General features: G+C 35.9%; 1 protein-coding gene across 1 annotated transcript; it reads left to right on the top strand.

The window, feature by feature from the left end:
- The first annotated feature begins 1,691 nt into the window (after positions 1-1,691).
- LOC149963395 (dermonecrotic toxin StSicTox-betaIC1-like) lies at positions 1,692-10,506 on the top strand. The gene is made up of 5 exons (XM_090166802.1): positions 1,692-2,067; positions 2,149-2,503; positions 7,071-7,187; positions 7,866-8,107; positions 10,115-10,506. Exons 1-5 carry the CDS (start codon positions 1,740-1,742, stop codon positions 10,504-10,506), a joined length of 1,434 nt encoding a protein of 477 aa, XP_090022928.1. The 5' UTR covers positions 1,692-1,739.
- The last annotated feature ends 4,967 nt before the right edge of the window (positions 10,507-15,473 follow it).

Raw genomic sequence — 15,473 nt, 5'->3', positions numbered from 1 at the left:
GATATACCACACTCGTTGTCTTACTGCCAGCAGCACGTCTTCTAGTAGCTCTGGTAAAGTGTCGTGTAGAAAGGTACGACTCACCATTTAGTCTTGGTAGTAGCAAAAAAGATCCAATTAAAAGGTCGCCAACAATTCGGCTCCAGACGCTCAGACTAAACTGCACTTGATGTGACCGAACGGTAGTCGCGTGCGGATTTTCTTGCTGCCTCTCATGACGATTATGTAAATTGAAGATTTCGTCACTGGAAAAATTACCCTCGTCAGAAACTAGGAGCGTACTTAAGCAATTGACGCTTACCCTAAACATTAAAATTTTCAAACCGCCTAATATGTGGATATTGGTGGAGTATAATCTTAAATTAATAAAAACCACCTCTGCTCTACCGCTGGAAATTAAGGCTTTTTCAATTCCATTTTAATTTATTTTTGTCTCGACGATCTATTTGGTCCGAGTTTCGAATTTTAATTCCATTTTTGAGAATTTTGTTAAATCACTACTAACAATTTGTTGGTGATAACCTTTTTTACCCCCTTTTTATTTTAGAATAGATGGTTTTTATTAAATTCAGCTTATCGAATAATAATAGCTGATTTTTATATAGTATTTTTCCGAAATAAAAGGTTACGCCATAAGTCATGATTTAGCGTAGACCTTGGATTGAATTTCTAAAATAAACTGTGCCTTTATTTAAATTTTATTTTTTCTATGTTATAAAATTAGTTTAACAATAATAATAATCAGCTAGGCTAATACCAAAGGCACCAACGTCATCTAGCACTTTTTTACCTTTATCCCAGGCCGTAACGACTTTTTAACTGATTAAAATTATAATATTACAGTCATATAAATAACCATACTTTTTCTTTCAACAATCTTTATCTTATGTCGTTTACGTTGATTTGAAACTCCTAGACTTTAAAAATAGTTTAATTTCATACAGTCAAATTCTTGGGTTCTGTGTTGGTCCTTAAAAGTTAATGTTCGAATACACGTTACTTATTTTGATAATTTTAGCAAAACTTTTCCACCTCCCACTTCGGTCAGGTAGGGTCGGGAAACTGGGGTTAAAGGTTTGATTCTGGCATTTTGGCTCAGATGGGCTCAAGTCGGGAAATTTGGCTCCAGTTGTGCCCGTTGTCCGCCTTTTCGTACCTTGTTTTCTAGGCGTTAAATCCCGTCCTTCTGTGATGCTATAACAACCTTCCTTATTTCCACGGCTTTGTGCGAAGTGGGGAGTCTTAATGGTGCGTCTTTGAAAGGGGTCGTTAGTTTTCGTGATAAGTGCCACAGTCAGCACAAAGGTTATCTTGCAGCCCAAACAAAGACATTATTAAAACGTGCACAATGAAGTTAAGTTATGAAATGTCCTAATCATACTTCCTGGTTCCAATATCTCTAAGAAATAACGAATTTGAACCAAGAATTTATTAACTTTCGTTAATGTTTTAAACAAATTAGGGCTTTTTCTTATTGAAAGTTTTCGTTATTTGGCAAATGTTATCTTAAAGCAGTTCGGAACGATAAAGCGGAGGTCATAAACTATTTCAAAGATGTATCACAGCAATGTTTCCATCACGATGCAATTCATAGTGATGTTTCTTTTAAATCTAACTAGACAAGTAATTAAAGTTTGACTATAATATGAAGAATTTTATTACATACAATTTTTAATTTTTGCTTGCAGCTAATTTCCATTGACAAAGATCAACGCCGTCCGCTGTACAATATAGCGCACATGGTCAACTCGATATCGGAGGTGACCCATTATCTGGATAAAGGAGCCAACGCCATTGAGACCGACGTGACGTTTCTTAAATCTGGCGAAGTAAAATGGGTCTTCCACGGCATTCCCTGTGACTGCTTTCGAATTTGCGATAGAAGGGAGGAATTCATTACTTACTTAGAATATATCAGGAACATTAGCACGCCTGGACATCTGAAATACAGAAAAGAGCTCACGCTGCTTTTTCTGGATCTGAAACTTTCTAATTTAGCGTCTGATGTTAAATACAAAGCAGGAGAAACATTGGCCGAAACACTGAACCAATATTTATGGAGCAACGGTACGGTGTAATATATTTAAATCAAAACTAAGATTTTGAATTCATAAAAATTAACAACTATAACCTTGTTTTTATTTATAGGAGACACCATTGAAAACATTAACCTGTTGTTGTCTATCGGTGAAACGTCCGATTCGGATGTGGTGCGCGGTGTTCACACAGTATTCAGCGGGAAATACCCGGCTGAAGTACTAGAACGACAGGTCGGCTGGAACGTTGCTGCTAACAGCGAAATAAAAGAAATCGAACGAATGTGGAAAAAACTCGGTGTTAAGCGCAATGTTTGGTTAGGAGATGGAATAACCAATTTTTTCAGCTACTTGTTCAACAACAAAAGATTGAAAGAAGCAATTCAAGAGCGAGAAAACCGCCTAAGAATCAACAAAGTTTACAAGTGGACAGTGGATCTCACCTTCTCTTTGAAAGATACCTTGAGGTGTACTGGACGTTCTTATTTTCATTGACGGGGCATGTTTCTCAAATCTTTTTTTTTCTTGATCTTCAAAGTTTCTAATTTATTTTTAGTGAGCAAGGTTCGCTTTAATTTAAGAAATTGAAAAATAAATTCATATAATAGAGAAATATATATTTTCACCGGTACGAAATCGTAGGAATAATTTTAGGTCAGTCCAAAAAGGCTCATATATTTCACTAAGATATAAAGGAATGCCAATGGAGTTTGATATAGGGACTTAATCGTCTCTCCATAACTCGTCCAAATTTGTCTAAAACTGTCTAATATGTTGTAAAAAATACCTTTATTTATTTAATAGTTTCATAACTTAGAAGTAGCAATCCGTTATACTTCCGTTTGCTGCGTTATGCATTAAATCATTATAAACAATGTCTCTTAATTAGGAGGATCATGTTTGAAGTAACAAGGCGGAAAAATTAAAACATTTCCTGGCGTTAATTTTCGTGGACAAGCACCGATGTCTTGAAATTTGGAAACCCTTGAACTCAACGTTTAAATTCTCAAAAATAGTTCAAGCTTTATGTTTAGGGGCATGATCATGTTAAAGCCAGAGCCTTTTGAGGTAAATTAAGTTTAGCTCGTTCAGACCATAAGCGAGAATAAGTTGATAAATAATTTTATCTCAGAGCCAATCTGTTGTCATCGTTAAATGAAATTGAACTAAATAGACATAAAAAATACCGACTGGGAATTTTCAATATTTAACATGTGGTTGAAATTGAACATTCATCGCAATCAAGGAGTTTTTGACAGAAGTCATATCAGCTTTCCTTATCTTCATTTTGAAAACCTTGATGAAGGGAAGCTCGAAAGAGATAGAATTGGTGTTGGTCAAGGGGCCATTCAGTCATTGGGCGTTGAGTTTCTTCTATAATACCTGATTGAGGTTAATGACTAGGACTGTGTCTTCTTGGTTGATGCTGTGACGTTCTGCTCCATCATGGAACTACAACCTGCCTTTTCTAGTATTTTTAGAAACTCGAGAAGCTTCAAGAATGGTGTTATGGCTATATGTTCTGTTTTGATAGCAAACACTAGATAATTGACTAAATCTCTAAGCGTAACAACCAACTTGACCGAAGTGTCATATTTATAGAAACGAAGAGACATTCTTGTTAAGGCTAGAATAAATTACAATATAAACTTTATTGGGATGGCGCCTTTGTATAGCGTACATTTCAGGATGATCTTTGTGAAAAAAAGGTTTACAAACACTAACAAGGAGACATCCGGAAGTGTAACCCACCGATTTCGTTTAACCTCAGGGGATTGGTAGACCTTCATGTAACTTGAAAAATTCTAAAGATAATTAAATTCATTAGGCAACCTTTTTGCCCTGGCAACAAATAATGGAAATTTTCCCATTAAAAAATAAAATGCCAAAAATAGACCAAATATAAAAAAATGACGAAAAACAACCAAAATGGCTAAAATTGGAAAATGTGAGAGAAAATTTAAAATATTACAAATATGGAAAAATATTTCGAAATTGTTAAATTTTTTTTCAAAAGCAGTAAATTTGACCAAAAACGATTATAATTGATTGAAAAAATATATTTGTTAAATATCGGAATAATATACAGGGTCTTTTTTTTTGCTCGGAAAAGTGTTTTTTTTCAAAAACTATTTATAGTACCGATTTCAAATTTGGAAGGTCAATTCTCTATACCGGAGGACATCAGTTTGAGAAATTTGAGCGTTTTCGGTAATGTTTTTCACCAATTTTGAAAAATTATTTTTCGACCACTAGGTGCGAGATAAAAAATTTCTATTATAAAGTTGTAGGCCGTCATCGAAAACCCTTAAAAATTGTTCACTCGACGAAAAACAACTTATTTATCAGTGAAAATTCGAGCTTGAAAAATTTACAAGTTGGTGAAGCCAAATTACGATTGTTTGAAACGATAATTGAAACCGAATTACCTAATCCAGTTGAAACTTTGGTTAAAAAAACGACCGGATTTAAAAAACACGAGGCTATAGGTCAATCCTAAACATGCATTGGGTATTTAAAGGAAAACTTTGGGAGATTATTATCAGTGTTTGATAATATTTCGAACAATGCCTCGTTATTCAGTAGCTGAGCGTACCGAGATAGTTGCCATTTACTATGGAGAAGCAGCGCAAAACCTTAGAAGAGTGACTGAAATCTTCGCAGAAAGACATCCAAATGGAGCACCATCTGTAAATACAGTAAGACGAGCAATTCACGATTTCAATCAATTTGGTAACTTGCAACCTAGGTTGCGCGGATTGGGTCAACCGGATTTAGACTTCGAGAACAATGTACTCGCGTACTTTGTGGCATATCCTCGTCACAGTTGCGCTAACGCCGCTGCTGATTTGGGTTGTTCTGCAAATCGTGTGTGGAAAATTCTTCGTAAGAATCGCTATCACCCATACAGAGCTACGCTCCACCAAGGACTAATTGACGGAGACCATCAAAGACGTTATGAATTTCGCAACTGGTTACTAAATGCTGTCCAAGAAGATAGACAATTTTTGCGCCATGTTTTGTTCTCCGACGAAGCGTCATTTTCTAGAGATGGGCCCTTTAATCATCAAAACAGCCATCTTTGGTCTGACATCAACCCACATTGGGGTTTTGAATATCATCACCAGGTTCAATTTGAACGGGTCAATGTTTGGGTTGGACTTGTTGGAAACCGTTTGATTGGTCCCTTTTTCCTGCCGACGAACCTCAACGGCCAAAGGTATTTACATTTTCTACAGAACGAACTGAGTGACGCAATCGACGACCTTCCATTGGCTGAAAGACGTCAGTTGTGGTTTCAGCAAGATGGCGCCCCTCCGCATTTTTCCCGGCAAGTAACTGAGCACCTCAACAACGAGTTTCCTGAAAGGTGGATAGGGAGAAATGGTCCAGTGCATTGGCCAGCAAGGTCACCTGACCTAACACCGCTGGATTATTTTCTCTGGGGATTCGTTAAAGCAAAGGTATACGCCACGCCCATTGAAACTAGGGAGGAACTCATTAGACGAATAATCAGTGCTTGCCGAGACGTCACACCAGAAATGGTAGAGAAAGCGTTTGAGAACTTAATTGTCCGCGCACAAACCTGTGTTGCAGCCAATGGTGATATTATTGAAAATGTTTTGTAAAAATTTATGTGAATAAAATATCTGCATTTAAAAACCAAACGTGTACATTTTTTCAAGTGTGAAAACTCTACTACGTTTGTATTAGACTTGTTCCCTTTTCAATTATCGTTTCAAACAATCGTAATTTGGCTTCACCAACTTGTAAATTTTTCAAGCTCGAATTTTCACTGATAAATAAGTTGTTTTTCGTCGAGTGAACAATTTTTAAGGGTTTTCGATGACGGCCTACAACTTTATAATAGAAATTTTTTATCTCGCACCTAGTGGTCGAAAAATAATTTTTCAAAATTGGTGAAAAACATTACCGAAAACGCTCAAATTTCTCAAACTGATGTCCCCCGGTATAGAGAATTGACCTTCCAAATTTGAAATCGGTACTATAAATAGTTTTTGAAAAAAAAACACTTTTCCGAGCAAAAAAAAAGACCCTGTATAGATAACTTTTGCTCAAGTTTGACCAAATTGATCAAAAAAATCAAATTATTCAAAAAACACAAATTATCTGTATATTAATCTAATTTTACACAACTTATAAATTTTGATCGAAACTACTGTTTTGATCAAACGGGTACGAATTTGTCAATTTTGAAAAAAAATTATTTTATTTCGAACTATTTCGAGATATATAAAAATGGCTAAATTTAAAATTTTACATAATTTGATCTATTAATTGGAATTCTGATCATTCTTGACCAAATTAACCAAAATAATTATTTTTTCAAAAAACCAATTTATCTATAAATTATTCCGATATTTCTAAAATAATCTATTTCAATCAATTCCTATCAATTACAATCGTTTTTGATCACATTTACTGCTTTTGATCAAAAGTTGATCAATTTTATTTTTTTTCGTCATTGTTCAATCTATTTTTTCTAGTTTTGGCATTTTTAATATTTTAAAATTAGTTAAAACATTTCACATGGGGGGGGGGGGGGGCTAGGAATCGGTCAGAATCCCATGTTATTTCCAATGGGAAAATTTAAATATTGTCAAAGACATTTTTTGTTGCCCTGGCAAAACGGTTGCCCATATAATTTAAATTCCTCCTAGGATTATTCAAGTTACATGGAGGTCTATCAATCCCCCGAGTTTGATCAAAATCGGTGGGTTACACTTCGGGATGTCTTCTAGTAAGTCTAAGGTAAACGATTCGAAAAACATAATTTTCACTATACCTTTAATGTACTAGTTTCTGGAAGAATTAATCGAATTATTTTTACCATATTTTTTATAACTACATATCTTAGTGAAAAATAGGCCTTTCTCGACTGAATTATTCTAAGCAGGTCTCATCAAAATTAATTTTTTATTTTTTAACAAAACCTTACTGAACACTTCGAAGTTGTATTATTCCATTTTAACTTTAAAAAATCAGTTAATGAATTTTGTATTTTAAAATAAGGTCGGATGTCGATGGAATTATCACTAACAATCCAGAAAGACTGCTGTCCATCTCCAAAGAGTCCGAGTTTCTGGATAAATACCGATTGGCGACGAAAGAAGACAATCCTTTAGCCTCGTATGATTACCACACCAACTTTACGACAAAAAATCAGTGGACTTTTGAGCTATTGTCTTTGACAATGACTGAATTAGCTTCTTCTTTGTGGAGCTTTTTCAGAGAACTAGCTCAAATAAATATAATAAAATAATATAATATATAATAAATAATACAGGGTGGCTTAAGTATTTGTGGCCAAAACGTTCTATGGGAGAGTATTATTCCACTGAAAATAGGTTTTTCCCTACTATCTGATTAAGCTATTAAAATGAAATGTGAAGTTAAGGGGGCGTCCATACATCAATTGTTTTGTAACTTTGAGTAGAAGAATTTTGTAACTTTGAAACTGTGGCCTAAATTGACAAAATTTGATAGAACTTTTTCGTCGAAAATTAATCCGTAGATCCCGCGGAAGCTCGCTCCTACCACCATTTTGGGAACACCATGTAGGTATGCAATGCAATAGATTGCTATAATAAAGATAATTGCTGTTGTATTGACTAACTTACGTGAAGAATTGCATGCTCATTGAAAAATGAATACTTTATTTTTTCTGTGTGATACGCTTACAGTAATTGTTCAAAATGGAACCCGTCCATGTGTACAGACATTCGGAGGTTCTCGCGAACATTGGCCAAAGTGTCAGCTGTGATTTCAGCAAATGCGCGTGGTATTTTACGTTTTAATTCTTCTAAGGAAGGAGCCTCAGTCTCGTAGACTATGGGTTTCACGTATCCCCATAAGAAGAAGTCCATTGGCGTCAATTCTGGTGATCTCGGAGGCCAAGGTATTGGACCCCCTCTTCCCATCCAGCGGTTTGGAAAACGACGATCTAGCCAATGACGGACAAGGATACCGAAGTGAGGTGAAGCGCCGTCTTGCTGAAAGACCATATTCCGGATTGTTGCCAGTGGCAGTTCGTCCAAAGCTTCTTCCAGGTCAGTTTGAAGAAAATTGAGGTAAATGGGTGCCGTCAGAGTTCCGTCAAAAAAATACGGATCTATGGTAATAAACAACGCGGATAGTAGGGAAAAACCTATATTCAGTGCAATAATACTCTCCCATAGAACGTATTGTCCACAAATACCTAAGCGACCCTGTATAATAAATGATAAATAAATACTATTTCATTATAAAAGTTACCGAAAATGTTTGTCTATGGCGGAGCGTTAAGAGCCTTTTTATTTTTTGGCGTGTATATTTTTTTTAATCTTAATGTACCCGCGCTTTATATAACGAAATTACCCGCGACATTTTCCCGTTTACTTGTAAAAGGTAGCTCTTGAATTTAGGTTTTAGTCTTCACGTCCTTCACGAATTTATAGCGAAATGTTATCCCCCGCGCTAATTCCCATACCAGCAGTCTGCGGGTTTTAAAATCTATCACAATACCCGTTATTTCCTAGTAAAAATTTCCATAGGAATAGACAGGTCTGACAGGGTTGTTGCTAAGCTTCGTAATAAGTTTTTAAATAGTTTTGTTTCATAATAAAAACAATTTTACGCGTAATGCAAGAACTTCGGTTTATTTACTTCTGTTTAAAATTAGCTGTATATGTGTGAACTCGTGTTAGTTATGTATTTGAATAAAATTAATAACCACCAGCAAATACTGATTTCTTATCAAAAAACATAGCCGTGCAGAAGGGGGGCAGGTGTTGAAGAATCAACAATTAAAAACATGTTTTTGATATACTTTCAGTCATTTACTTCTGTTCTTAATAACAGTCGTATCTTATTTATATAAATTCTTTGTTTTGAGTCATTCGCATAAAGTATGCCCCGTTTCCTTTAAACTAACCAAAACTAATCCCCGAAGCACTGTATTTTTATAGTTGACCCCGTACATTTGTAAAATCATGTCTACTTTGGCTTTATTTCTTCATAGTGTGTAACTGGCGTTTTTTCTAAGAAAACGTTCTGGAAAGTTTTGGGTTTTTATTTTTCCTCTCTCTGCGTGAAGCGAAGCCCTGACGACTTCTTAGTTCTTTTCCCCCATGTTCCGGACGGTACAATTTTACTTTTTTAGTACGTTTTGAAATTTGAAGTACGAAAATACGTTTTGGATTTATTTCAACGTATTTAGTACGTTTTTATTTTTTTCAACGCAAAAATACAATTATTGAATTATTAAAAGATTCTTATTACCTTGAGAAAATTTTCGTATATAAATATTGCAATATGATTCTCGCGCTAAGCGCAAAAAGTAGTCAACCATTGAAATGCCCCAATTTTTATTTATTTTCACTATTTCAAAGTTGTAGGTAGTTTAAAGGGACTTTCAGGAGAGGCTTAGTCGATTTTTAATACGTCATACAGTTGTAACTTTGGCTTCACAACGAACGGCGACCGAATGACGTATTTCAAATTTACGAGCGTGGTTGCTTGAAAGTCCCTTTAAGTGGTACCGCACCCCATACAAACGATCCGAGAACGGGAGAAAAGTGAGCTGCATGTGGATCCGGGGCTTTACACCCGAAATATTGGCAGACTGCCAGTGGGTTGCTCAAAGCTTATCAGACGGCGGTCAGTTAATATCCGGTAGGGGAAAACGGCCCTAACCGGGGAATAAAAGATCGTACAAAAGAATGTGTTATATCTTATTGAAATTTCCAAGAATCCCCAATTTCCCTCACTCTCCTGCCTTTTTCTGTTTGTTGTTAAGCTCTTTTAACCCTCCCCCACTGTGAAGGGGTCTCGGGCTCCGTGCAAATGTAAAACAACCCAGTATAAGTAGCTAATAGCTATCTTTGTTACTTCAATTGACTCAGTTACTCTTTTCTTTCTCAAACCAGTCGATTGAATTTCGAAGAGATTAAGAGTTAAGAGTTGAATAAGTTCTTTAATTTTATTTAATTCAAAATTTTTGTTGAATCGTAAAATGTTACGTCTTTAATTTCGCAGTTATACGTAGATTTGTTAGTAAAACTAACAAGTTTAATTAGTTATGTATCGGTTTTTAATAAGACGACCTCATCCTAAAACCGACTACCAAGTTCCCGTTTCCAGTGGAAACGAAAGAAAAGTTGGTAATGGTGGACCAGATTCAGATTCATCAGATGTTTTGGGAAACAAAGAATCAAAGCGAAAACCTAAAGCCGACGATGAGGTTCCAGTGCCAGAGGGTAGTTGCAGCGAAAATGTAAGCAGGAAGAAAGCTGTCGCTAATGATAATGAACCACAATTTCCACAAGCATCCAGAAACGATGGCAACCTCTTTACAAACTTAGCCGTTGAACCCGAAGACAATTTCCAAGATGAAATTGTGCCAGGACCACATGATTCCGACTTAAGTACGAATAACCAAGCTCAGAAGCCATCAAGAAAACTACGTTGAAGTCAATCACTTTCAGAGCAGCCTGGATTAAAGACAACGAAGAATGGTTAAAAGAAAAAACAATTGCGCTTACTGTGTAACGTGTAATTCACAGTTTAAAGGTAATATAACTCATATAAATAGGATAAAAATGGGGTAAAATTGACAGGATTTTTGGCCGAGCATAACCTTCCAATGAAGGTTATGGAACAATTGCCCCAACTTTTAAAAAGCGCATTTCCCGATTCAGAAATTGCCCAAGGAGTTAGATGCGGGAGAAAAAAATATAACCAAACTAGTTGGAATTATAGGAGATGAAACCCTAGAGATTTCAAAGATAAAATTACAAAAAGTACATTATTCTGTAATTCTAGACGAGACAACCATACCATTAAATGTGTATGGTAATTTTAATAAGATATTTTGAAAATGAAATCGGAAAGGTTCAAGACAGATTTGTGGGAATGGTGCAAGTGCCAAATGCGGATGCTGAAACTCTGGTTGACAAATTGCTAGAGTATTTGGGTAGGTTGGAAATTCCACTAGAAAATTTGATAGGGTATGCCGCCGATAATGCGGCAGTTATGATGGGAAACGTGGGTGGAGTTAAAGCCCTTTTAACAAAGCGGTAGTCAAATTTATTTGTATTAGGATGCGTGAGCCATTCGTTCAATACCTGCTCGTCATACGCATGCTTGAAAATCCCTAAAACTATTGAGGATTTATGGCGAGACGTGTATTCCTATTTTAGTCATAGCGCTAAACGGCTAGCGGAATACAAAGAGTTTCAAGAATTTGTAAATATTCAACCGCATAAGTTGTTAAGGCCTTAATTGTCAAACGCGTTGGCTGTCTTTGCATGGATGTATTAATGAACTGCGTTCCTGGATATATCACTCGTACCTTCAGTAGGGCAATTTATCTAGGTTGGGATTTCAGTTGTAAGCTGGGGGGGGGGGGGTTTCGGTTTCACCCCAGCAACTTGGCGGAAGTGAGGCACTTTACGAGATGGCGCCACCATAGAATTTTCAAATTTACAATCGTCTACTGGTTTTTTTCTTCCGCCATATTAGTTTTGTTCCGTGTATTTGTAGAGAGCTAATAGTAAAATAAATATTATTTAATTGCTGGAATTCAGACACACTTAAATTAAATCTTAGACAATGAACTGTTGTTCATCATGGTGAGAAATAAGAACTGTGTATATCCAACGTGTAAAAGTGATTCCAGGCAATCTGACAATCCTCATATGTTTGGGGTTTCCTTTATACCATTTCCAAAGCCAATTACCAAACCATTGGTGTGTTTTCAATGGTTAAAATGGCTTAAGAAAGTTAGGAAAGAGTTCACTAAAAATAAGATAACCAAAAGCTCATATTTGTGTACAAAACACTTTGTCGGAGCGAAGGGCCCAACTAAGGAATATCCGAACCCTGTTCATTCAGGAGTAAGTAACAACATGTTTATAATTTCGTTTTGGTATTCACTCATGATATAAATCTACATAATTATTTTGTAGAGCTTAGTGTCTGTTTTGAAACCTAGTTTCTCTAGCACTCCTAAAACTCTTCCTCAGTTACAGATGTCAGTGACTAATTAATACATCGGAGGTTCAAAGTTAACTAATTTTAACTCAAGGGTACGCCATTGCCCTGAATGAAACTGACAATTTGCAGGCCATTGCCCTAAATGAAACTGATAATTCGCATATGATTTCGCAACCTGAACCCGGTCACCGAGATGAACCCAGTCACCGAGATGAACCTGAAGACCATATTTTGAAAAATAATCCTGAAATCAATTATGAAAACCACTTTTATAGAGAATTTTTGGCCTCCCCTGAATGGTTTAAATTGGTTAATGATAATTGGCTGTCCAATTTATCTAATGTAAACAATGCCACAGTACAATTTCTGAAGGTAGAGAAAGAAAGTAACCAGCCTTTATTATCAATAACTATTAATGAGGATTTCAATGTAGAGGGAAAAGTTTTGGAAAAGAATTTAGCAAACCATAAACTTGTTGAGTTACCAAAAACTATATCAACTCTAAATTGTTTGACTGGATTATTAACAACCATTAACCAATTGAAGGTCTGTCAAGGTATTAAAGAGCCAAGATTAATGCACCTCTTAAAGGATAGATCTCGGGGTATTTACAGCAACAACGTTATCAGAGATGATAACTGCATTTTACTTTCAAACAATAAGACATGTTTGCTCTGCACCAGGCTGAAAAGTTACGCTTTAAAAACCATAGCTGAAAGCAAGAAGAAAAGCCAGAGGAAGTACAAGAGTTTTTCCAAAGAAGAGCTTATAATTTTACTGAAAAAGTCAAAGGCTGGTGAAAGAAAAGCAAGAAGACAAATGAAGCAGGAACAGCAAGAAGACAAGTGAAGCAGAAACAGAAGAAAGCGAAGAAGCATATAGCTGTTGCAGGTCAGCCGTTAGATGCAGTAGAAGATAATTCTTCAATAGAAACGATTTTACAGCATACAATACCCAAAGATCAATCATTTGTTGCCTTGTTTTTAAGGGAACAGCTGAAAGCTGTCAAACAAAAAGATCCTCATGGTCGAAGGTGGCATCCATATGTTATTCAATGGTGTCTTTATCAGTTTCATAAGGCCCCAAATGCCTACAAAAGCTTAGCCGATTCCAAAATATTGCAGTTGCCTTCTTATAGCACTCTATTTAGACATTCTAACTATAATGGGAAGCTGCCTGGATTTTCAGATGCTGTTTTTAATCAGCTGAAAGAAGATATAAAACCGTGGGAACTTAAGCCTTTTCAACAATATTTCACAATTCTTTTAGATGATATGAAAGCAAAAGAAGAATTGATATATAAGAAAAACACTGGTGACATAATTGGGTATAGCCAACTGAACAATGCAAGAGACCAGATAAACGGCCTTCAAACCGAAAACTTTGATGATAAAACAGTGGCAAGCCATGTTTTAATGTTGATGTTGAGAGGCACGACAACTCATGAAAAATATCCGCACTTTGCAACCAATGGGCTGACCGCTGATGATCTAAATTCCAACATGTGGGAAGCGGTGCAAAAACTTGAAGCAATCGGAGTTAAAGTGTTAGGTGTGATTGGACAGAAAGTTCTTTTCAATGAATACGAAATTGGATTCCCCACACTGCTTCATCAATCCATTCAGCGAGGAGGAAGAAAGACCATTCTTCTTCGTGTTTGATCCTCCCCATCTATTAAAAACAACAAGAAATTGTTTGTGGTCCAGCGGAACAAACATGCAAAGTACGTTTGATGCATAAAATGGTCAGGATATTACTTGGAAGCCAATGATCTCAGCCTGCCAATCTTAGGAAAGCCCACAGATTAACTGGAGATCATATATATCTCAATTCGTACAGTAAGATGAAGGTTCGATATGCAGCGCAAGTGCTCAGTAAAACTGTTTCCAATGCCATTAAGGAAGACTTTGGTGCGGAATACTCGGAAACTGTTCAGTTTATCAGTATTTTTGACAAATGGTTTGATATATTCAATACCTCAAATTTCAACGAAGCTTTCCATAAAAGAAAGCCAAATAAGAGGCCTTTCAAAACAGTCAATGACCAACGACTAAAAGTAAATATTTAATTTATAGTGCTACTAGCATAAAATAGTGTCTGATTCCTTTCACTGTTTTTAGTGGTTAGAAAAAGATTTTCTGGGGTACCTGGATGATTGGGAAAAATACACAAAAAATAGACCTGGTGAATTCAAAGCTGAACAAAGGAAAAAAATTATCCTTTCCCAAGAAACGCTGTCAGGCTTGAGACAAACAAGTAAGAAAAAAACATTTTATGTGTATTTTAAATAAAATAACTCACTTTTTTCGAATATAGCAAAAGCAATGATTGCAATTATTCAGTTCCTCCTGGGAAAAGGTGCGATGTTTGTTTTGACTGGCAACTTCAATCAGGACCCACTAGAATTGGAATTTTCGAAGCATCGAGGAGCCAATGGAAGGAATAACAATTCAACAATTGAAAATGTGGGGAATAACCGGGAACCTTTACTTACATTGAGACGTTACGAAATCCCTAGACATAATGTTTTAGGTAACACCACAGTATGACTTCAATAAATAAAAGCTTAAATTTCTTTTAAAATATCACTATATGATGAGTTGTTTATTAAGCATGAAAAAAAATTAGAAAAATTTCACTTATTTGCCATTAGACTTTTAACATAAATTCATTATTTTGGAAATTGGCCTGTGGACATATGCTCCAGTTGTTTCTGAAATCTCGCTTTCGAATTAGCTAACGATTTAATGGTTTTTAATCTATTTTTAGTTTTAAATACCTCTTTGCACTTTTTAAGGTGGCCATTCCCAATTGTGTTGATGTAATAATTAAGGCAATGTTCTAAAAGTTTCGGCCTTTCTACTTCTGGAATGCCATCAATGGAAAGGTTATTCCAAATTTCCATAATTTTTTCATTATCTTTGATTGACTGTTCGGCCTTTGGTACTCTATTTATGGCATGCGTCTGGTTGTAAAAAGGAACGATTACTTCATAATTTTTTTCAAATAATTCGTACACCTCCTGTCTGGGATATAACAGCCCCCCTCTGTTCTAATCATCAATCCATATCCTCAGAGGAATGGCAACATTTTCTTTGGTTGTTCGCATTTTGGTGCTCATTGCTCTTCCAAACTCTGACTTTCTGCTGAGGGACTGCAGGGTTGCACCTATAACGTACATCAAAACTGAAGGGCACTCTTCAATTTTTTAATTAAAGTCGATGTGCATTATTTTCACTTTTTTGGATCCATTTTCAATAATTCTCCTCAGAAGAAGGTTGACTCCCACAACTCTTCCTCTTTCGTTGAGTTCATTGTAGCCCTGAAATAGGTTGAATTAGTTTCTACACTTTTCTATATTACCAGAAGTATATTAACTCTTCTGATGTAGAGTAAAAGAATTGAAGTGGGTTTTCTTACAGTAGTATGCTTCAGTGAATT

This window comes from Leiobunum rupestre, chromosome 1 (assembly GCF_980474605.1).
Source record: "Leiobunum rupestre chromosome 1, qqLeiRupe1.1.hap1, whole genome shotgun sequence".
In the NCBI taxonomy this organism is placed as follows: Eukaryota; Metazoa; Arthropoda; class Arachnida; order Opiliones; family Sclerosomatidae; genus Leiobunum; species Leiobunum rupestre.
The sequence above is the reverse complement of the archived record's forward strand: the minus strand, read 5'-3'. Positions and strand labels throughout refer to the sequence as shown.